Source organism: Mesitornis unicolor, unplaced genomic scaffold (assembly GCF_000695765.1).
Source record: "Mesitornis unicolor isolate BGI_N332 unplaced genomic scaffold, ASM69576v1 scaffold21378, whole genome shotgun sequence".
Lineage (NCBI taxonomy): Eukaryota > Metazoa > Chordata > Aves > Mesitornithiformes > Mesitornithidae > Mesitornis > Mesitornis unicolor.
Genome location: NW_010200075.1, coordinates 29,326 through 53,348, shown reverse-complemented (window position 1 = coordinate 53,348; position 24,023 = coordinate 29,326). Strand labels below are relative to the sequence as shown.

Genomic DNA, 24,023 nt, shown 5'->3' with positions numbered 1-24,023 from the left:
TGATTTTGAAAATGAATACAAGAAACATGACAAGCCAAAACGTTTCCCAAAGCATGAGGTGGGCTGCTTGTTGTGCAGACAGTATCTGGAGGGAGGTTGCTGGCTTCCCTGAGAGGGCACTGCCTCCGGTGGCCCTGGCTTCGTGCTTGTCCTGCTGTTATTTGGTAGTGTGAGTGGTGATAGCCTCTGCTTTGGATCAAATTATTAGAAGCAACTTTGGTCAAAATGGAGTTACCACACATTTGCAGAGATGTCAGTATTTGGAGCTGTGCAAGGATAAGGGTAAAAAATTGCCTATTATTGATCCTGCACTTCAGTTGCATTAGTAGAAATTTCTGCTGTCAGATTTATGCTTAAAAAAAGCAGAGACAAATGTGTGGGGCTGTTGTCCTTGGTTAATGAGTTATTCACGATAAGTGGGACTATGGCAGTTGGGAAGCCGACAGTAAGCTTGGGCTAAAGACGCATGCTTTCCAACTCAGAAGAATATTAACGTAACATGAGGGGAAACTCATGGGGTGTCCACCCAAAATGTAACTTTTCCTAAAGTGTGTTGGGGACTATTTTAGAGATGGAGAGAAGGGAATTTTGTCTGGTACCAGTTGGAAATTATTGAGAGGTCTTCTGTGTGGACAATTAGAACTGCAACCTGAAGTCCTTGTGGGTCACTTATCTCTAAGAGTGAATTTTACCAAATTTTTAGCATTAGATCTGTAAGCAATAGACTTATTTTTTTTCAGTCTGGCTACCAACAAGTGCAGCTTTCGTTTTTTAGTTCAGAAAATTCTGATCATTTATTGCAAGTGAGTTTGGTGCAGCTGACTGCCTTGTGTTTGGTAAAAGCCTTGAAATGCTCTGTGGCTTTTCTAGAGGTTGCCTACTTGTGCTCTGTGTTGGGGCTTTGAGCAACCTGGTCTAGTGGACGGTGTCCCTGTCTTTGGCAGTGGGACTGGACTATATGATCTGTGAAGGTCCCATCCAACCCAAACCATTATACATGATATGATTCCCCTCTCTGTTCTTTTCCCTGTGTGCTTGCTGGGATCCAAAAAATGCTAGAAATAGGAAAGAAAATGGTGCTCATTGTGTCTTTCTGACTGAAGAGGCCAAGGCAGGCTCCTAGAGGTGTTTGAATGTGTTTGCAAATACCTTGCTGGAGCTTCTGTGTGTTTTGGATAATAATCCATGGTGTTATTTGATAGAGTAGGCTGGACCTATGTGCTCTGTACGAGATCTGTCAAATAGGGAACAAACACATATACACTGGTGATTTTTTCTACTACGGTTGAGCTTGCTTTGGGAAAAACTTGAAGTCCCTGTACTTCTGGCCGCTATGTGTGGAAACTTAGGGAAATAAATCCTAAATCCTTACTGTCTTATACTCTTGTCTGGGAGTACTAATACATCCAGTGAAGTCTCTAATTCATCTTCATGTAGTACAGTGATCAGTATGTACTCAATGTCTCTTTTTTTTTTTCCTTGTTAAACTACCTACTTCAAATCTTATGGCACTGCCAATCTGCCCTACTGTTTTGAACAGGGAAAGCAACAAAAGTAATGGAAAATATTTTCCAAACAGCAATACTTTGAAGGTTATTTTGGAAGTTCTTCCTGGTGGCAAATTATAGACATGAATTCCCTTGCAGTGAACCATTAGTGGAAGTGTATTTTCCTCATGAATCCTGATATCCAGTCCACTTTTCACATGGTCTGATGTACAAGATGAATGCCAATGTTGAGGTTCCCTGTCTCAGGCTAGTGTCTGAACTTGTTCAAGCTATTGATATGTGGAGTTACTGTCAATATTTTTACTGTGCCATTAAGAATTCTTCTGTGTAGAACTTTTATATTTTTCTTTCCCTTTGTGTTGCCAAAAGGAATTTTTTTAACATCCTAACTGGACGTTTGAAGAATGTAGGCAAGGCCTCCCTTGAACCTTTTGTCTTTCCTCTTGGCCTGTGCATAGACATGCTCGGTCTATGTCAACTTTTCTTTGTCTGTGTGACCAATCTGCTTATCCAGTGTTGGTACACGTGCTGAAAGTTTTCCCTTATTAGATTAAACATTCCTGTTTTAAGCTCATGTGTTGTTTTAGGGCATACTAGAAAGATGTGTGACACGCTGCTTTAGGACTTGATAACAGAGCAGATGTTATTTTTTGTGTTCCTCTGTGATTTGTGTTCTCTTAACTCGTGGTGTGGTTGCGATCTGGAGTAAAACAGTGAATGCTAATGCATGCAAGATATTTTCACTAGTAATTAGGTGGGTGTAGCTTGGAGCAGGAGTTGTCCTGTTGGCTAGTTGAACCTTTTGGAGAAACAAGTTACACAATTTAAGCTGTGAGTGGGAGTGTCTTTTACATCATTTCTCATTCTAATGAGAGCAAGTCTGTTTTTTGTGCCTATTCTGCAGGTCCGTGTGTGTCTGTGGAGCTGCCCAACGAGCAAGCATAACCTGTTCCTACCAGCATGGGTAGTATTTAGGAATTTTCACTTGCTTCCAGGATTTTCCTTCAATACTTCCTTATTAATGTAACACCCAGAACACAGGGCATGACTTTTTCCTGAAATTCAAAAATCAGAGTATTTCTATTCAAGGGTATTAGGGTAAATCAGGGTGTTTGTGAGGCTTCCTAGGGCATACCTTACAAGTAGTGTGAATAATCTAATGTCTGTTTGTCTCCAGCACCCTCTGTGTCCAGATGTGTTCATTCTGTAGCATTGGCTTCAGGGTTAGTTCACCACCACCATGACCAGCCCACTGTGATACTGGCTTTTTACCATTAAAGGTTTGGGAACTTAAAGATGCATACAGTGCTCTCATGGCTTAACGTTTAGAAAGAGAAGAGAGGTTGTGTCAGCTTTGTATGTTTGTTTGTTTATTTGTGGTTTTTAGGCCCGAAGGAAGTCCAGGTGCCTTCTCTGGAAAGCCTTTAATGTGCATCTCTGATGTTTAATCTAGCATCAGTCTCTTAGATGGGTGCTTCACAGGAAATCGGCCCTAGCCAAAAAACCCAATTCTTCCAGCATGAAATGTGTGTTTGAAAAGGGCCGTTTTCTGTCAAACTCTGTGAGGACAACAAAACCAATGAGTTTCTTTAATGGCTGAAGCAGAGTGCAGAACCTCATTACTGTGCTTTAAATTATTATATAAGCCTGCTGCCCATCATCACACCAAACATCTAACTCATATCCAGCTTTTAGCTTTCACATTTTTTTTAGCAGCCTTGTCTGTGCCTGGAAAAGATAAAGATTACCTCTTTTTTTGGATGCTAAGATTTAAAGTATGAGATTTTTACTGACTGGCAGATAGAGTGTTTTAGAAGTTCCCTGCCTGAATTCTAGCGTGGCAAATAAAAAAACTTTTCTCTGCCATACGCATTCTTTATTTATTTCCCTCCACTATAAAATCTACAGATGGTCTTCTGCTTGGATATGATCTTCAAATCCTGAGGATTCAACAAAAGATCATAGTAATATCATGATTCGTAGTAGCCCCATCATTCACAGCCTCTCCCCCACCTCCTTTTTTTTTTTTTTTTTTTGAGAGAACTGCACAGTCTGTGATGCAAGAAAGTAGAATAGCTTTATTCTAGCTTTAGAAAGTTTTGATGTGAGGAGGGATGAGTTTCTTGAGATGGGAAAGATATTCTTCTGATGCCGATGACTGATGAGTCTGGTTTACCCCCAAGCTGCAAGCAGGCTGAATGGATCTGTGGACCTTACTACTGAAAGGGAATTACCAGGTAAGCAGAGAAATTTTCCTCTTAAAGTCTGCAGCTAGTGAGTAGAATGCTGAAACAGGCATTTCATTATGACAGTGAACATAATGAAAAGAATAGAGCAAATGTTACTGCATTTAGCAGCATTGTTATGTAGAAAGATTTGCTATAGGCCTGCTTTTCAAGAGCTGTGGAACCCCAAATATCCAGACATTTTGTGTCAGAGAAACAAAATCACTGTGTGGTGGTTTTTTAGATATGTGTGTGTTTAGTTCTCAAGGTTTTGAAGTTTTCAGCAACTTCTGAACTCAGAATCTTTAATGTTGTTCTGAACAGGAGTAGCTGGAGAATAAAAGGTCGTCAAAGGCAAGAATGATGTGCTCCATGCAGATGATCCAGAAGCAGATCAGAGTGTCAGACCTTGGTTGTGCTTTCCTTCATGTATGCTAGGATGCCCCAAGTGTAGATTACACATCTGGTAGCATTACACAGAATGGAAAATGCTCTGAAAACTGTGTGGCACGAGACAATGTAATTCTGTTTTAATGTTTAGCATAATAATGTCTGATTAAAATACAGCCTTACATGAGACTTATCTTGCAAATACATAGGAGGAGGACTGTTTGTAGGTGGTCTGGCTAGGCCGATATAAATAGTATTAAAAGCTCTCACTCTGATTTATCTGAATTTAGCATGACAAGTAATATTTACAGAGTCTGAGTAGATAGAGCATTTACTCTTAATCACAGCTGTTTGCTAAATGGCAAAATTGAATTTTAAGGAACTCAAAAGTTTATTTCAGGAACACTTTAACAATGTAATAGTGACTGCAGTGCCACCTGGGCTTTAAATAAGAGATGTTGCATCTTGTATGTTACACAAGGAAGAAACTTTTAGCATATATATATAACAATTTCTTTTCAAATAAATTCCATTTTTTATCTAAGTCATTTATGATTGATGTTGCATGAGTGGAACAGTAGATATTTTGAAAATGAAATCTTGTTGTAATAGCGAATTGGCTTAGCCTCCCCAACCTGTTTCAGTAATCTTGATAAGCAAATTGGGGAATGTTCAGTTAAAGCATTCAAAAATGAACAGGCTGAACCGTAATTGCGGATCTCTCTCAATCTTAATGATGGCTTTTGAAGTTCATAGGGAGTTCAGTGTTCCTGTCCATTTTTTGGACCATGCTTGTTGCTGTGTATGAGGGACAGAGAGTGAGAGTAGACCTGATCTCAGCAACTTGAAAACAAAGCTTATGTAGAAAACTAGTCTTAATTAGCAGCTCTGTTACATATTTAGGGAATTCCTTGATCATAAACTGTTGACTTTCCTCTGGTTTTAAAATTTGGATGTGACGTGTACTACTGGCCTTCTGCTTAGTCTTTCCTCCAGTTAGTGGCTGATAAGATACTAATGGTTTTTCATCCTTATGTTTTCACTTGTGGAACATTTGTAGCTTTTTACAAGCTAATTAATGGTATTGACAATTCAATTCAAGTAACTGACTGCACATGCTCTTCCTCTCACTTTTGGTCTCTTTGCCATTTAAGTCTCAAAAAAAGTTGACAGAATTATAAACCTGACTTTCTTTTGTGCCTGTGTAAAATTCATCTCCCAAGGAAGGAGAATTTTTCCACCATAATTTGTGTCCAATTTTCCCAGCTCTGTAGCAAATGGCAAGTATTAGGAACATAATACTTTCTTTCAAGAATTGTTCTTACTGCTGTCCTGCTTGTCTGACTCTAGAAATGGACTCCTAAAGAAAGCCTCATGTGCCTTTCCCTTGCATATTATACACCTAAATGTGAGAGGAAAGAGTACTGTGTTTGACTTGGATGCAAGCTACTTCCAAGTTGCTTTGTCCCTAAAAAGGAGGAGGTAACAGGACCACAGGAAATTCGGGAAGCATAATCCTTACCTATAAGGCTAATACTCCTTCTGTTGTGTTGGAAGTGTCATTACACCAAAAATCCATGTGGAGTTCATTCTTCAGAGACTGAGGAAGGATATGGTGCTGGCATATATATTATCTGTGAAGAGTGTGTGTGTGAAGTAAGAAAGTCTCGGGGAAGAACTGAAGTGGTTGTTATCTCTAGAAAGGGGTGTGTGCTATGGAAGCTCTTGAAACCATGCAGGTTAATGGACCTAATTTCATAGAATCACAGAATGGTTTGGGTTGGAAGGGACCTTCAGAGATCATCTAGTCCAACCCTCCTGTTGTGGGCAGGGACATCTTTCACTAGATCCGGTTGCTCAAAGCCTCATCCAACCTGACCTTGAACGCTTCCAGGAATTGAGAATCCACCTCTTCTCTGGGCAACTTATTCCAGTGTCTCACCACTCTCATAATTTAAAAAAAAAACACCAAAAAACAGACCACTTCCTTATGTCCAGTCTAAACCATCCCTTTTTCTGTTTAAAACCGTTGCCTCATGTCCTGTCACTGCAGGCCCTGGTAAAGTGTCTCTCCATCTTTCTTATCTTTCTTAAAAGCCCTCTTTATATATTGAAAGGCCACAATAAGGTCTCCCCGCAGCCTTCTCTTCTCCAGGCTGAGCAACCCCAACTCTCTCAGCCTTTCTTCATGGGAGAGGTGCTCCAGCCCTCTGACCATTTTCATGACCCTACTCTGGACCCGCTCCATTAGGTCTGAGTCTTTCTTGTACTGGGGATCCCAGAGCTGGACACAGTACTCCAGGTATGGTCTCACCAGAGCGGACAAGAGGGGAAGAATCACCTCTCTCAACCTGCTGGCCACGCTTCTTTTGATGCAGCCCAGGATACAGTTGGCATAGGATTTAGTTTGGAGTCTGGTCTTCTTGAACTCTTTCTGCAGTCAGTAATGCAGTCAATGAAGAGAGGGTGAGAGAAAGAGGGTTCTTTTGGGAGTGGATTGAAACAAGAGCCTATCCCAAAGGTGTATGCTGTACCTTAGTAATATTTTTGGTCTGAGTAAGTAGCATTTTGAGATCTGGCTGATGACTGACTAGTGAATTATTGGTCTGCAGCACAAAGCCTTGTGGGATGGGAGTAGCTTAATAGGGTCCTGTCAGATGAGTGACTAGTCACCTAGCTGATGTGTCTTGGGACATGTTACTGGTAGTTTTATTTGGGCAGCGGGAGTGGGCTGTAATATATTTAAATATGGCTAGTTTCATGCATTTTGTATGCTGTTGTCAGAATACCACAGTTACCCTCTCGTCTCTTGGAAGACCCTTGATAGACATGAAAACTGACGTCTTCCTTTTCTGCACAAAAGAGGAAAGTGAGTTGCATAGTTTAAGATTCCTTTCTTCTCAGTCTAGTATCACATTGAATGTTTCAAAGTATACGTGCTGTGTAGAGATACAGGGACAGGATGTTATCAAAGTAACAATAATCTTCAGATGCTGACCTAGTAAGCTGAAGTCCTTTGAAACTGGTGAAATAACCTGAATGTGGACTTCATATCACAATTCTATATGCAGCATCCTTTCACCATGTTCGGTAGCTATGGCTTCTGCTACAAAAAAAATATAGTACCAGATCAAATTCAGAATCTTTACTGTGTTCTCTCCTTAGCCATCCTTATACTGCAAGACCTTTCTTTGTTCTGTATAAATGTGGGGACCATGCCCTTTCTCCTGTCTTTCCCTTCTCTTTACAGTCTTACAAAGGTGAGAAAAACACCTCTCTATAGGTTGCTGTTCCCAAAACTACGTTTGGGATTTTGCAGTCCTCTAACCAGCTGAAATTCACTGCGAAGGGTGCAAATGGGGCCAGGTATTTCTGCATTCTGGTTTAGATCTTAATTTCTTCTAACTCTGCTCTGTTGCTTCCCAAAGCCTAACTTGTCTTGCATGCTCAGCTGTGCTGTGCTACTGACAAAAGGTCAAAATGTGTGACACTTTTATTACACAAATAACAGAAGGCTGTTGTCCAGCTTTTATTGACTAAGCACATTTAGCTTTAATATTAGTCCTTTTATCATCTATCTTCCTTTTCTTCTGGCTTTTTCCATGTTTCATTTCGTTTTCACAAGGAAATAGCATGTAGCTCACTGTGCTTCCCAGTGCTTTCCTCAGAAGTATTTACTATTGTGCTCCAAGAGCTTGAGTGCTCCCAGTCCTCTTGCAGACTGAGTGGGGATAAAATAGACCAGATAATGTTGCCTGTTGTCACTCTTAAGGCTGACTTTGTGTCTTTTTAAAATATTCTTCTGTCAGCCTGAATTGCTCTAGTAAATAGCCAGTTACTGACATTGCTGTCTCAAAAGCCTGTGCTGGTTTTGGCTGGGATAAAGTTAATTTTCTTCATAGTAGCTACTATGGGACTATGTTTTGGATTTGTGCTGAAAACCGTGTTGATAATACAGGGATGTTTTAGTTATTGCTGAGCAGTGCTTACACAGAGTCAAGGCCTGTTCTGCTTCTCACACCACCCCACCAGTGAGTAGGCTGGGGATGTATAAGGAGTTGGGAGGGGACACAACTGGGGCAGCTGATCCCAGCTGACCGAAGGGATATTCTACACCGTACGATGTCATGCTCAGCATATAAAGCTGGGGAAAGCAAGAAGGGGAAGATGTTCAGAGTGATGGCATTTGTCTTCCCCAGTATTAGTTATGTGTGATGGAGCCCTGCTGTCCTGGAGATGGCTGAACACCTGCCTGCTGATGGGAAGTAGTGAATGAATTGTTTTGCTTTGTTTGTGTATGTGTTTTTTGCTTTACCCGTTAAACTGTCTTTATCTCAAACCATGAGTTTCTCACTTTTCTGATTCTCTCCCCACTTGTACTGGGTGGGGAGTGAGTGAGCAGCAGGGGCTTAGATGTCAGCTGGGGTTGAACCACGACATTTGGTTCCAATATTAGTGAGTGGTTCTAGTCTTAACTTTATTTCGGAGGAGACTACTGCAGTTGGCATGAAAGAGTATTTGTGGCGTTCCCTAGGTGTATCCTCTTCTGTAGACTATGTTGGATTGGGAATTCCTCTCAAATCCTGACAGGAATGCTCAGGAAAGACACTTCCAGCAGTTATGGTTGCTATTAATTTGTTGCTCTTAGTTTTTTCCTCAATTATTATTTCACATTTTTTCTCCTTGTTCTTCTAACTCACATGTTGAAGACCTGTTTCTGGAGTTAGTTTAGGTACAGCACTGAATAAGTACATCTGGTTCATACTGAAAATGGCAGGTTTAGCCTTGTCATATCTTTACACTTGACTTGATTCCACCCTCACACCAGAAATCATCTGAAATGCTGAGATGGAAAACTTTGTAATTATTTCAATTACTGTATCCTCCATCTGGTTTGGCTGTTGCCTTGTGCTCAATAATTTCACACACATGCTCAGCATTCGGTGTGTGCGTGTGTGGTAGCTTTTGTGGTGAAAATTATTACAGTATTAATGCTTTTTACAAGTTTCTGCAAAATAGCTTCTCACAATAGTTGTCTTGGAAAAGTACTTTCAGGTTTTATTTATTTTGTTTGTTGATTTTTTTTTCCCTTGAGAATATAGGTGACATTTTGTTTGTGTATTTTCTGTTGAGTTTTTTTGGAAGCGAGGACTGTTTGTACTGGAGAGCAGCCTGCAGTGCTCTATGGTGCGTTTGTATTTCTAAATGTAGTTGGTGAACAGGCACTGACAGAACTGTGTCTCCTGTCTGAGTAGACAAGACTGCTGTTGCCTTTGTTCGTGGATTGAAACAAGTAAACCTCCACGACTGGTTTTCTCTCCTAGATGAAGATTAGGATTAGGGAAGGATTTGGGAATTGATAAAGTGTGGCTTCTTTTAGTTCCTTTCAAAAACTTCAGAAAAACTCTTATCTAACAGTGTGTCCACAAAGTTAGAGACAGAGAGAAAAGAAGAAATGTATTTCATTTAGTATATTGTGAAAAATCTTTATTTGTAGTTGAGAAGAGGAAAAATTACCCTTTGTGAAGAGAATGTGTTATATCAGAAAATATATTTGGAAATCTAGGATTTTTCTTACAAATTACTGAAAACCATGTCTCTTACCATACCTTAAAAGCAGAAAAATGTTATGAACGTACAATGCATGAAGAACTTGTTGATGAATTTAAGGAAAAGCTATACATCTTGTCTGTAAGGTATCAGAGATTGGTGCTTCAATACATCAACATGCCTTTTCCATTTTTGCCTGCTATTCTGTAGTGTAACTGTCATGTCCACAAGGACACAGCTGCCCAGTGAGTCCTCATGGCTCCAATGGCTTGAGCAGTACAGATGCCTTCCTTGCACCTGTCTGGCAGTTGTACTGACCCAGATGTTTAAGGGGATTTATTCTATGTTGGGTTAGGGGTCTGTGTTATTCTTTTTTGCTGTGTTATTTTTACGCAGGGTCAATTTCCTGAGCTGATTGCCTATCTTGCCCCTGTTTGATGATATGATGGTTGTTCTTAAGTTCTTGCTGTTGAATGTGGTTTTGCTGACAGAGATTTTGCTTTAACCACAGCCAAAATGGTGTCTGATGTAAGAAGAGAAATTAAAAGATTGCACCAGTTTACTCAACATGATGGGGAGGGAGATAAGTAGATGAGGAGTGATCTGTAAACACAAGATTACAAGGCAGCTTGGTGGTGTGTGCATCCTTCTTGTATTCTCTTGATAGAAGTGAATCATGGCCCTCACCTAATAGCAGCCTGAAGAGAAAGTGTGAAATTCAAAGGAAGATTGGAATAGGTTTCTGGAAAACCTGTAAACAAAAATGTCATGGCAGTCTGTGGGTGGCAATGTGAGTAAGAGCAGACCCATGTTCCTCTTGGAGGGAAACTGTTCTTCATCACCTCTCTCCTTCCACTTCTTTGGTTCATGTGAAGATGTCTGATGCTGTGTCCCATCTTGACTTGTGTTTTATAGTGTTAAAGTTTTTATATGAGAGTCTTCTCTTGTGTCATTGAAATGATAGCCTCCTACTACCTAGTTTCTGTCAGATGACTTTGAGTGGCAGTAGCCGAGTTACTCTCACTTACCTTTTAATTAAATTTGTAATAGGCTTCTGCTAAAGTATGTTCACCTGTGTGGTATGTTTTAACTGTATTTCTTCTTGAGAAATATAAAACCCATTGGACAAAGTTTGTTTTAAAAGCTGGGGAGGGCCCTTCAGACTAAAATCAAAGCTCCTGTGAGATTTCATTTACTCTTTTCTGAATGCAGTACGAGATTGGTGCTTGAAGTAAGGATGTGTTTTTCAGATGCTATCAAAAGTCAATTCATGAAAAGTCTTCTTTCCCCTTTAGTAACTCATTAATCAGTTATGTTGCTTTCCCTGCTTGGATGGCTGTATTGGAGTTGCAATATGAAGGCTTTTCTTTAGTATTACTCAGATTATGAACTGCTTTTTTTACTGGGGCTAACTAACGATCCTGTAATTCAGTATGTTGGTATTGTTTGAAGTGAAAACAAGTATTTCCATTTCATGTGGTCTGACTATGTGGGGTTTGGGTTTTTTGTTGTTTGTTTGGATTTTTTTTCCATATGGTATACAAACAAAAACATTTTGGATTAGATTTAACACATGTTTCAAATTTAGTGGAATTCCTGTTTTAATCTAGATTTTATTTAAGGCATAGCACACTGTCCCTCTCCCCTGCACACCAGTGCAAAACATATTCTGTTGTAGGGAACTACTTATTTGCAGTTGCCATAACTGGTTTTTACTTTTCCCTGGGTTGCTGGAAGATTAGAGCAGATTATAGTGTTGGGATAATGTCTGACTCCTTGTGTTCCATTTAGTCATAAATAAACCCCTTAAAAATCTGAATGTTGCTATGGTGATGTTAGTAAAAGCTTGGGATATGGAGTAAGTGAGCTGCTTAGAAGCATAATGTCACTTAGAGTAATGAGCACGCCGTTAGAAGAGTGATGGGTTTACCTGATGCTCTGTAACTTTGGTAGCCCAGGCCAGATTCTGAAAGCGAGTAAGTAAATGCAATTCATATGAATATGCTCTCTTCAGCACCTTGCAACTACTGACCTAACAAGTGGAAATTTGTGTTTTGTCTGTTTACTGTCTGGCTTCATTGTGTTGAAGTATCAGAGAGAAACAACCAGAAACTTCCAGTCTTTGTATGCTGTCTTTCACATGATGATCTGGTTGAATTGAAACAACAAAAAAATCAGCTTACAGCAACTCTGTGTAAACAGACAACTGTTCTTCTCTGAAAGTGTGGAATACAAAAAAAAAAAAGATTACATTAAAACGTGGTTGGTTTTTTTTTTTCAGTCTTTATAACCTGGCTTCACTGGAACTTAGAGAAAATTTGCTGACATATTTACCTGAGTAAGTGACATTTCATGTGTTTTATTATGTTAACATAAAATGTTCTTATTCTTAAAGTCTACTAATGTCTGAAACTGAATGACAGCTAAAAAAATTATTCAGTGCTGACTGACAACATTTATGAGGTACAGCTTTGTTTTAGCAACACCTAATTACATCCATCACTTCTGGTTGTACTTTGTTAGTAGCAGGAGCCTGCACTCTGTTGATTGGTTTTGCTCTATGTAAATATTCTGTATAAAACACAGCAGCACCAAACGCTTCCTCCTGCATGTGTTGAATGAGCACAGCAGCAGTGGGGGTGGTAGTTTGGGTTGTTCTTGTGCTGAAATTTCGTAACTGTGAAAGTAGGGTAATAGGATCGCAGAGATTTCAAATCTAGACCTTCCTAGCATTTAAATAAGCATTTGCGTTCAGGGATAAGTATCCAAAAGCTTCCAAAACCTGGAGATCAAAGCCTCGGTGACAAATTAGGCCTACTCATGTCTGAATTCTGGCTGCACTCACCATGATTTTTGGAGAAAAAATGCTATCTAGATGTCTCTGTGCTGCCTGTATTGTGGCAGAGGAGTTGGTGGTCTTTTGTAAGTTTAATCGGATGAAGCCTCTTCTTTCTTTAGTGAAGGAGGTTCCTTACTTCACAACCTGGCAGCTTCTTGCATGAGTTTTCATGACTCCTACTCAACTTGTTTAGATAATCTTGTAGATACTGTAATAGGTTTAATCTATTTTAATCGGAATCTCTTCCCCAGTTGCTTTGGGGTCCTTTTCTCCTGTCAATCTACCAGTTACCTCAGTTGTGGATGGTTATAGCTGTGAGCCGTGAGGCATGTTCGATGTCAGTGGTCAGAATATATAAATTGCTAGCTAGGTTTTGCCATGCAGTGTCAGAATGAAGCTATCACAAATGTTGACAATTTTATTGCTCAGGGAAATTTCTGAGTGTCAGTAATGTAGCTGACGAGTCTCACTGGCTTTCATGCTACCATGGCTTTGGAGAAGGTAAGCGAGAGCTCTACAACAGACAGCTTTTGGAGCAGAAGGACGGTCCTCTGGGTCTCATGTTCAGAGAATTTCTTTTATATCCTTTTGAGCTTCTCTCTCTTTGCATCCTCAAATCCAACCTGAAATGCTTCATAAGTGGATAGATCAGGTTGGGAAGATAAATGATGGATTTGTTGAGTCTTGAGTCACACCGTTACGTGTGATCACTGTATGGGGAATTTTTATCCAGTTGCATAACTGTAAATTTCCCCTAAATATGCATCTAACCTACTGTACTATACTATGTGGCGTTGTACACTCCAAGGGAATGATGGTTAAAATAAAGAATAATGATTTTGATTGCCTATACTAAGTTTTGGGTTTCAAGGGCATGCAGTTATACTGACAAACCAAATTATTTTTTCAGTAAGGTATTACTGCAAATAGTCTGTGCCCAGTAAAATAACTGTCTACAATACATGCAACTGTCTACAATACGAGTTTCGGTAAAATGAGCTCATTCAAATACATGGAATTTCTGTTGTTTTAGTCTGATGTGGTTTTGTTTTGACTTATCTCACAGATCACTTGCCCAGCTGCAGCGACTAGAAGAACTTGATTTAGGAAACAATGAACTTTATCACTTGGTAAGAAAACATGCCACTGAAAGTGCACATTGGTCTTGTCGTGCTTAATTTAGATTAAATAGGTTGTAGGATGTCCAAAATTGAAGATGGAAAGAAAAATGTTTAGAGAGAGTCTTTTTATACTTACAGGTGAATTTTGGCAGTGAGTCAGTGCTTCCCATATCTGCTTAGTCTTGTTCAGTACAATATTATTTTACCCAAAAACTGCAGCTGATCTCTAGAAAATAAAAGCACTGCACAGACGTTTTCTGTCATCTCTCTTAAGATGACTCAATTAAGTGTTGGATTTGCAGTAGATTAAGAGTGTGCATGCAATTTGTTAGTGCATGTCAGGTAAGGTATGGTAGCTTGTTAAGCTGTAGCAATTAAATTGTGTCATGGAGTTCCCAAATGCTTACAGTCACTCTTGCTGCATTTAACCCTGGTACCTCTAAATAGTGTTTGGAGTAAGGATTAGTTTACTCAGTCTGTAGTTGTGGCCATTTGGTTTTTACATTAAGCTTCTATGCTACTTAACATTGTTACTTTTTATGTTATAGCCAGAAACAGTTGGTGCACTTTTCAATCTTAAAGACCTCTGGTTGGATGGAAACCAATTATCTGAAATACCTCAGGTAAAGATGAGCTCTACTGATACTGTTTTGAAGATGCTTTTAAAATAAAACCTTTTTGTTCATACCTAAAGGAAGGAGATTGAAAATGGAATAGTTTTCTTGGTCCACTTTGCCTGGGTTTGGTTTTTGATGTGTAAGGGTTTTCTCTTAGTTAAGTTCCTCTGCAAGGGATTATACATAATATCATACGTTGTCAGACATTTTCTTTTAAACATTTTCACAGAGGAATTGTTTCCTAATAGGCTCATTGTTCAGTTTATAAGATGACAAAACCTCTGTTTTCAGTCCTGGCCCAATGATGAAGGAGCCACTAGTTAGCTGAGCTAACCCTCACCTTTTGTAGCTTATCTAAACTGCAGTTTTGACAGTTTTGAGGATGAAACATTGGAGTTTTTGCAGTCATCTTCTTCCATTCAAGTACAGTGTTTGAGAGAAGTACAGTAATAGAACTGTTGCCATAAATAGAAATTTTGATTTATGTAGGCAAATCCCCCCATCTGACATCAGTCATGGGATGAGAAAGAGGCCTTAGCATTTAAAGCTTACAGCACTCTAAATTCTCTTTCTTAAGAACAGTGATAACATGTGGGATGGTTTCTTTTCCCTCTTATTCCTTTAGAGCCAAGTCAAAACCTGTTTTCTGCAGTTCCTGGTGCAGTTTGCTGCTGTTTGCTGTATTGATCTTATTGTCAACAGCATAGCTTGGAAATCAGTTACAGTTTAGTGAGCTTTGACTTTGTTGTTAGCGTGACCTAATATTTTTTTAAGTAAATGTAGTTAAACACTTATGATCGTTCTTAAAGGGTCAAGTGTGACTTCAGGAGCTGTTTTTATTGAAACTGGCCATTATTATGTCTTTTGTCTAATGTCCAAAAGATGAACTCTTAGAATAAAGGGGGTGTATGTTTAATGGAAGATCCTCTTGAGAGGCAGTCATTTCCAAAATAAAAGGACTGAACTTGTGAGTTATGATAAAGGCTCTGTCACTGTATGAAAATTTCATATATGTAAAAATAAAGGATAGTTCTGCCTCAACCACTGTTTCTCCAAAAGAAGATTTGGATGACTGAAATGAGAACTATTCTAGAGCGTATATAGGGGTGTCTGTGTACATGGGGAATAGGAGGATGCTCTGATGGCTATAGGGGCAAAGGTATTTCTGTGTCAGACTTTTAAACTAATTGGTGGATTACCATTGTAAAAAATAAGGTAATCATTAATGGTTGTAGATGATGGCAGTATATCTTGGCAGTTCAAATATGCTTGCTAGAGCAACACTCCCTATTTAATTTCTACATTTGTTGCTGTTAGGAGATGTGAAGATATGAAATCCCTAGATGTCATGGCATGTTGCTGTATCAGTCAGGAGAGACTAATCCTAATTTGCCTAGGGTTAATTGGGAGGGGCAAGCTTTAATTGCATGGAGGCTGATAATCTGTAGTTCTGAAAAAACAACTTTGCAGTCTTTACTTGAGGAAAATTCCAGTTTTGGCTGGTGCTTGCCTGGGTGTGCTTAGCATACCTTGTCTGACTGCTGAAGCCAGTCTTAATGGTTAGAATAAGAAACTGTGACTGAATCACTTGGTTGGTTTATCATATGTAAGATGTAATTATTTACTTTTATCTACATTTAGAGGTGTACAAAGAATGGCCAATTCAGAGGTCATACAGAGGATTGTTTTTCTTTCTGGAATTTCATTGTGATGGTACCTTTTTCAAATTGCTTTGTTACATGTTAGGGCATGACTTAATTTTTTTGTCTTGTATCGCAGGAAGTGGGAAACCTGAAAAACCTGCTTTGTCTGGATGTTTCTGAAAATAAATTGGAATGCCTTCCTGAAGAAATTAGTGGTCTGACTTCTTTAACAGACTTGCTTGTTTCTCAGAATTTACTTCAGGTCTTGCCTGATGGGATTGGTAAGTACAAGGTGAATGCTATCACACAGAACCATTTAATCCACTGTAAATTGGAAGTAATTTATTTTCAAGTCTTTTGAAATCCTTTTGTGCAAGAGATTAGCTTGTCTCAGCCTTTTATTTTTTTTTGCTTAGTATGAAATGCACAGCTCTATTAATTTTGCATTTTAATTGTCTGCATAATAACTACCTTGTAATCCTTTTTTGGCCTTCAATTTATACCAACCCAAACAGAGTAAAAGTTATTACATCCTTCTCTGTTCTTACTTTTGTCCATGTCACCATCATAACTCTTTAACATTGCAAAATTCTAGCTTGTAACATGCTGTAGGTCACTCGATAAGACTGACTGACAGTATCATACAAAAAAGCCATCCTTTTTAGCGGGAATGTGTAATTATCTTCAGTTGGACAATGTGATGAATCCTATACTGAACCCAGTGGAAGGCTGTTGCAGCTTCAGCCTATTACTCCTCACCCTTGAGGATCCAAACTACAACCTTTCTGTATCTGACCCCTGTTGCTTTAATAACTGAGGAAAGTTTTCTGAAGCATTACCAGTGCCTTTTTCAAGCTAAATGTTTTTACATCTGCAGTGGCTGTGACAAGTAGTCAGTGAGACAGTATTTCTCTGCTACTCATCAGCTGTTTTTCCAGAGAGTTTCATGTTGCAAGAGCATGCCTTCTCCTTGCTTATTTTTGAAATAAAGAAAAAAAAAAAAGGTGTAGGGGAAGGAGGGTGTGTGAATGTCATTTAACTGAGAACATGGGTAAGAATGGACAGACCTTCCCCCTCCCTCCATATGCTATATGAGCCCAAGAAAAGATAAATATTTTTCTAGAAGTTAAACTTGGGGGAGTGGGGTGACTACTGGGAGTCCTACAGTTGGCTGGTGTGTATTTGGTCGAGAGTTCGAGCAGCCCTCTCTGATGATCTGAGCTGGCCAGTGCAGTTGTTGTACATCAGAGATGGATCTGTGTCTTCGGTAAGGCTGCAACCGCTGCAGCCTGCAGGAGGGGAGCTTGTCTGTAACATTGTCTGGTGAATAAGAGGAGCTGCTGCTTCTTGAGAACCCTGGCAAGTGGAGATTCTTTGCTGGGGAAGGGCATTATGAAGGGCCAGGCTGTTTCAGGCCACGCCTTGTTTGCATGTGCATTTTGTAACATTTTCTGGATGTAATTTTGTAAAAGGCAAAAAAAATGCTACTTATGTGAATTTAGAGTCTTACTTGCTTTTGAAAAATTTGGTATGGCTACAGTATTTATTCTTTTTGTGTAATATTGGAGCTTATGTGAAATTGAGAAAATCTGGTATTGTGGTTGAAATGAACCTTGCTGGTCTCTGTGGAAGCCACTGGGAGGAGCGCAGCTGATCACCAAACCCTTGGTTGGATTGGTGGATCTGTAGAGCCCACAGAGCAGGACTCCCACCAACACCAGTGGGTCAGGTCAGCAGTGGCTGTGTCACACCAAGTCTCTAAAGCCCCTGATGGAGGTGGCTCCAGCACCCCTGGATAGCCTGTGTCAGTGCTGCTCCACCTCCTAATGATGAAGCTTCTGATGTCCAGCTGGGACCTCCCATGCTTCAATCTGTAACCATTGCTGTCTCACCTGTCACTGCAGAAAAGAGTTTAGCTCTGTCAGGAGCCATAACGCCCAAGTCCTTTCCACCAGGGTTCCTGTCTAGCCCATCACTTGTCAGCCTATACCAGTGCACAAGGTTATTCTGCTCAGGTGCACAGCTCTGCACTTCTCCTTACTGAACCTTGGGTTTCTCTTTAGGTTGCTATCTTACCATGTGTCAGCCATCTCTTCATGATTGGCATCATCAGTGAATTGGATGTGCCAGCCTATTGCAGCTATTTGGGACAGTGTGGGGCTGGCCAGGGAGGTGTTTGCAGCTAGTGATGTCTCCTAAATTCTCTGTCTTGTGCTCTGCCTGGGTCAGCTCCACTTTGCGACAGAGATCATTCTGATACAAAGGAGCAGAATTGTAAAATAGCTTGGGTTGGAAGGGACCTTTAAAAGCCATCTAGTCCAGCCTCTCTTGCAATGAGCAGAGACATCTTCCACTAGATCAGGCTGCTCAGAGCCCTGTCCTGGCCTTGAATGTTTCTAGGGATGGGGCATCTACCACCTCTCTGGGAAACCTGTTCCAGTGTTTAACCACACTCATTGTAAAAATTTCTTCCTTATGCAAGGAAGAACAAGGGGAGCTTTCTGCTCTGAAAAAGTATTATGTCCTTCCTGGGGAGAAGACCTTCAAAGAAGTTTGATTTGTATTCTGAAAAATGAACTTGAGTTTTGTGTCTGACTGACTGGGTTCTATATTAGGACGAGACCTTGATCCTGCTTCAGTTTAGGCTGTCACTTTCTTACTATGGCTGAGTAAGCATAGGTGATCTTCTGAATGCTCCTTTATGAATAAACATTGTACAACTGAGGAAAAATAGATAATTTTCTCCTGTTTATAGATCTTTGGGTAGGCACGTCCTTGACAATTACATGGGGTATCATTCAGATTGCAACTTTAATACAATTTAATATGTTTAAAAATTGAATATAAATATTTATATTGAATACAAATTCAGTATAAACTTGCAAATTTGAATTCAATATAAACTTGCAAAAATAGTGCAAGTGCCAAGTGAAGCAGTGTTTGAATTCTTTTTTTACCTGATAAAAATTTTCATTATGCTAGAGGATTTCTAAAAGTTCTGCAGCAGAATGATTTTCTGTAGTTAAAGCAGGTGTCAGAGGATACTAAGCTAAACAAATATGTTCTTTCTGTCCAGGAAAATTGAGGAGGCTCTCCATTTTGAAGGCTGACCAGAACAAACTTATTCAACTAACAGATTCAATTGGAGACTGCGAAAGCCTTACTGAACTAGTTCTAACAGAAAATCAACTGCAGGTAAGCACGGGCATGACTGCTCAAATGGCTGGCAGTGATAAGACCTGCTGTAGGTGCTGAATCACTTAGCTTGTGAAGTTCCCCTTGCTACTGCTAAGCTGCGAGTTTCCTTTAAATGCATTGTATTTCTTACCTGTTAAATGAGTGCTGAGGATCAAGTTGTGTGTAGTAACAATTCGCCTTTCCAAAGGTTTAAGCAGTTACATATTCGCTCTTGAATCTTTCATGACCAGTGACGGAATTGGAGCACCTGGAGTGCAGGGATCACTTACTTTCTTGTGTATTTAATGCGGAGTTTGTGCCATGTTGCATTATTGCCAGTTTTTGCTGTGCATTATCTGGATCCAACTTGCTGGAGCTGAGTAGAAACCCTGAGTGCTGCAGAGCTGCTGTTGTACTGTTCCTTACTCTGCTGATCTACTCCAGCCAGGTGTTAACTGTGGTATGTAGTCAGTTAAAATAGACTTCCTTCCATTAGGTGTTTCCTTCCATTATTTTGAAATTGCTTTCACATGATACTGACACTTGAGAGTAGAAGTGTTTATAAAAGCCTAAATTTGAGCATTTCTTAAGTTAGATTGATGCTTGATTGAGTTAGGATCTTAAGCCTGTTGGAAAGATGCCTCTCAGGAGGTCAGTTCATAGCACCTAATTTAGAAGATTGCCTCTCAATCACCTGTTTGGGGAACCTAAAGTTAGATAATATGGACATTCTGCATATACGCTTCTGTTAAGAGCTGCTGTGCATCTATAACCTTAGTGCAGAGATAACTCATGAGTGTATTTGTGTTACAAACTGATGTTCCTGGACATTTCTTCTGCAAGATAAAACCTTGGGTCTCCTTTGGAAGGCCTGGCAGCAATGAGCATTTACTACACTCCAGTTTTGAAAACGGACCAGTCTGTTAATTCTATTAATTAAATAAACTCTACTAAATAAAATAAATATTTTATTAAATCTATAAATAAGTCTATTAAGTCTAATAAAAATAATTAATTTGAAAGTGAGATAAGTTTTATTCTGACTCTGTGAATTTACAAATTCTGTTGCATCTTATTTTGGTTTTGGTGGCATAGTCATTGCCGAAGAGCATCGGAAAACTAAAGAAGCTGAACAATTTGAATGCCGACAGAAACAAGTTAACATCTTTGCCCAAAGAGGTAAGTTTTCTGCAATTAACTCTCACAGATGTGATTATACAAACAGAAAACTCTTGATTTCTAATACCTACAAGAAGTAGTTGGCAGCTTTGATCCACTGGGTATTCTTCCTGAACTGATCACAGCCAGAAACTCATCCATTAGATCTGAGCAGCAGAAATCTGAACAGAAGCTGTGGTGGTTTGGAAGTGCAAAATGTCTTTGCAGTTGAACAAGAAGGCTTGGCTCTAATTAGCTCGTAACCAGGAATTTCCAGTGTGGGTGTCAGGCCCAGCACTATTTGAAGACTGAGAGTTCTGTTAGACTCAGTGCTTTTAAACATCAATATGCCTCTTCTGCATGTAGTACAAGAAATCCTCCTCACCTCACTCTTGTGAGCAATAGCAAAGGAAAGGTTTTGTATTCTGAAAAATGATTCAGAGACTGTCAAGTCTTTTTGTTTTTGTTGATCTTGGGACTGCATTTGCCTTTTGATATGAGGACCTGATATGATCAAGATCACTGATACCTCAGATCTCACAGCTGTGATCACTTGAACTTCTTGTCTATTGTAACAGTATATGGAATGAAATGATGGTAGAATTTTCATTGTGAAACTAAATATAACGAAGGCCTTACAAGTTCAGTTAAGCAGTAAATTCTGGAAAGAGATCGGGGGAAGCATGGGACTGTGAGTTGGTTCTTTTTGCACTACTGTTTCTCTCTAATTTTTGTCCAAGTAGCTCTCCCCTTTAATTTTCCTCTCTGTTTTTAACATGTTACTCTGAGGTTGTAGCTTTTGTTCACCATTTTCAGTCACTTCAGGAGCAGGAGGGGTATGTACTTGAGTGGCAGCAAAGTGACCTGGGAACCAGGCGTTGGGCAGGGATTGAGCAGGGGCAGAGGATGCTGCTGTGGTAATGTCAGCAACAGTTCCAGTGGTCCAGGTCTGAGCTGCCACAGGTCAGTCCCCTAATTGGAGCTCCACGATAGCCCTTGTTGCACCTTTATGGACTGACTTGTAAGTGTGTATTTGACAGGGGAGCAAAGGTGAGGGAGGGACAAGATGTGAGTACTGCAGCTCTTCTAGCAGGACAGTGTCTCCTCTGCAGCAGTGCTGCTGATTCTGAACTAAAAATTGCAGTGGGCGTACCCAGATGGGTTGCATAAATGCTGGCAAGAGGCAGGACCTTGGGAAAACTGTGTTTCTGGGTCAGGATGTAACAGCAATCTTGATCTTGTGCTCATTCAGCAGAAAACTTTCCATGTCTTTACAAAGAACTTAATTTAATACATTACACAGGTGTCCTAAACTATCTGTACTTGAGACTTGTACAATGTTGTGTCTAGTCCACCTTTAAGCAGAATTACTCTTAATTTGTATAGTGTGTAAGGTTTTACTGATACTTTTTTTCCAGATTGGCAATTAATAGTTTATATATAAGCACTTTTCTTAATGAAGTTCATGATATTGGAGACAGGAGCAGGTGAGAGGAGGAAGCTTGGCTTCAGAAGCAGGTAAATCAGGGTGAATATGGAGTGTATCTGTGTGGGGGATAACAGAGTCAAGGGCTCGGTGCAGGACAGTAAAGAGATTGATGCTGAACAAGAAACTGGAGACTTGGAACCAGAAATGGGTCTTAGAGGTGGAAAGCATTGCCCAGTTGGTAAAGGAGTTGGGAATACTGGAGGGTGAAGTGAAGAATAAGAACATGCGTGGAAAACATTTGTGCACATGATAGAGAGGGAAAGGGACACCTGTACATGGAATGGGATAAAGTCAGGGATAAGGTTGTGTTTGGAGAAGGCAAGTGATCAGGAAATGGAAGATGGTATCTGCAATGAGGTGAGCTGGGGAGCTGTAGAAAGTCCAGGAAATAAAGATGGGAGAGGGTGGTTCCCAGGGAATTTGGCAGAGAATCAGAGGAAACAGAGCTCCTTGGCATCCACTTCTTTGAAGTAAATTTTTTTTTTTCCTGTAAAAGTCCATACACCTATGTACTTTCTCATTTTAGCAAACACTTCAAAATTATATTTATCATAGTATTTCCACAGTGTTTCATTGAAGTATGTTTTGCTCTGTGGATTTTAAAAATTCTGGTTTTTTTTATTTTTAAAGGAATTTAGTCCTCCTGCAACTGGAGGGTCATATCCACCCTCCAGATCAGTGGATTTGAATTCTAAGCTGGTAATGGTAACAAATAGCATAAACAACTGATGCAATGGTTTGTCTCAAGAATACTGTTAATATGCGTGTATTGCAGGACCTACTGTCTATCTAACGAGACTTTTCAGTTTGTTTTTCAAGTTTCAGTTTCAATTTCTAGTGCTTAGGCAGTGCAATGAAGGACTTTTCTCTCAGTCTTTAGATTGCCTTCTAACAATGCTGAAATGCTAGTTTCAAAACCAAAGAAACTTACTGCTCTCTGCTCATGTTTTGTCTGTTCCTGGAGTGGCATTTTCTTTGTATAGTGTTTCTCTTAACCAGTAGCTTTTTGCTTTAAATGAAGTGTGAGCATTTCTGTAGTACAAATTTTGTGGTTGAAATTCAGAGGAATTCAGTGAAGAGTTACATTTCAGAGGTCTCAAATAAAAATGCTCTCTGTAAACAGAGTGCACAGGTATAATGAGCCCTGTTTGCTCTTAAGCAAAGCATCCACAGGAGCAGCTTTGGGAGTGCTGATGATGGCAAAGATCCAATGCTGAATTTCCTTTTGGATGGCAGGGAGGAACAATTTGGTGTCTTGGTGAAGTGTTCAGTTTCCACTTTCCTTATCATCATTACTGACTTGGGAAAAAAAATACAAAACACATTGGTAGAGCATTTAAGGGAAACTGAAAAATGTGTCACCCATTTTTTGTCTGTTGGAAGGCTCTGCTTGCAGTGAGAGAGCATACCATCTTTTCCATTTATTTTCATCTCAAACTGAGTAATTACTATTTAAAGCTAGGCATGGGCTTCTGACAGCACTTATTTTTGACACCACTGCCCGCGGTGTGTTGCTTAAGATGTCTTTTGACATAGTATGGCGAAGACTGGGGTCTCAGACCTTTGCGTGTCAGTCAGTCTTAGTACTCATACATTGGTTCCCCTTTCACAGAAGCAGTCAGATGCAGAAGTAGAGTATGCAATGCAAATATTCTTGCTTGGTATCTTCCCCTCTTTTCCTTCCCCTGTGTTTCTTTCTGCTTTCTCTCATTCTTTTTCTGCCTTGCAAAACAGCTGTGCATTTGTGGTCCGTATCATTAGTAAGAAATGGTTGTGGGACAGGCCATTACTGGCTGCTTTTGGAGAGGGACAAAGAGACAGTCGGGTAATGCGCATACAGGAAAAATGCGACTCTACTAGAGAGAGGAGTGCATGTAACAAATACCGCATCTACTTGCTGGTGTCTCTGTCCTTCCCTTCAGAATCATTCCTGTAGCAGAGAGAGCTTTTATAAATATGATGGCAGAAATTACATGCCTGCTCTAATATGTCCTGGTGAAATAACCTGTGAATTCTAGCCTTTTTGTGGTGATTTGGAATTTTATTTTTGGCTTTGGGGTTTGTTTGGGGTTGGTTGGTTGGTTGTCATTCACAGTTTACTAGGATAGGATTTTGGGGTAGCCTGTCAAACCATTACATTACCAGATTGTTTCAATGCAGACTTGTAAAACTAGTCTCTACCTTTTGGCGTAGGATTTCTTGACTTGGGATTATTGAGGCACTTGTATGCAAATACTCCTTCAAAGTTTCCTGGTTCAAAGGTTCTTCTGTATCTGGTGCAGATATATAAGGTAAAACATGGAACA

General features: G+C 39.8%; 1 protein-coding gene across 1 annotated transcript in view; it reads left to right on the top strand.

The window, feature by feature from the left end:
* The window catches only part of LRRC1 (leucine rich repeat containing 1), a gene marked incomplete at its 5' end in the record, with an annotated part of 39,426 nt that overhangs the window by 5,368 nt on the left and 10,035 nt on the right, over positions 1-24,023 (top strand). Inside the window, 6 exons of the mRNA XM_010189636.1 lie at positions 11,955-12,011; positions 13,579-13,642; positions 14,182-14,256; positions 16,030-16,174; positions 18,970-19,088; positions 20,166-20,249. Coding sequence (XP_010187938.1) covers positions 11,955-12,011; positions 13,579-13,642; positions 14,182-14,256; positions 16,030-16,174; positions 18,970-19,088; positions 20,166-20,249 — 544 coding nt within the window. The remainder of the gene's footprint in view (positions 1-11,954; positions 12,012-13,578; positions 13,643-14,181; positions 14,257-16,029; positions 16,175-18,969; positions 19,089-20,165; positions 20,250-24,023) is intronic.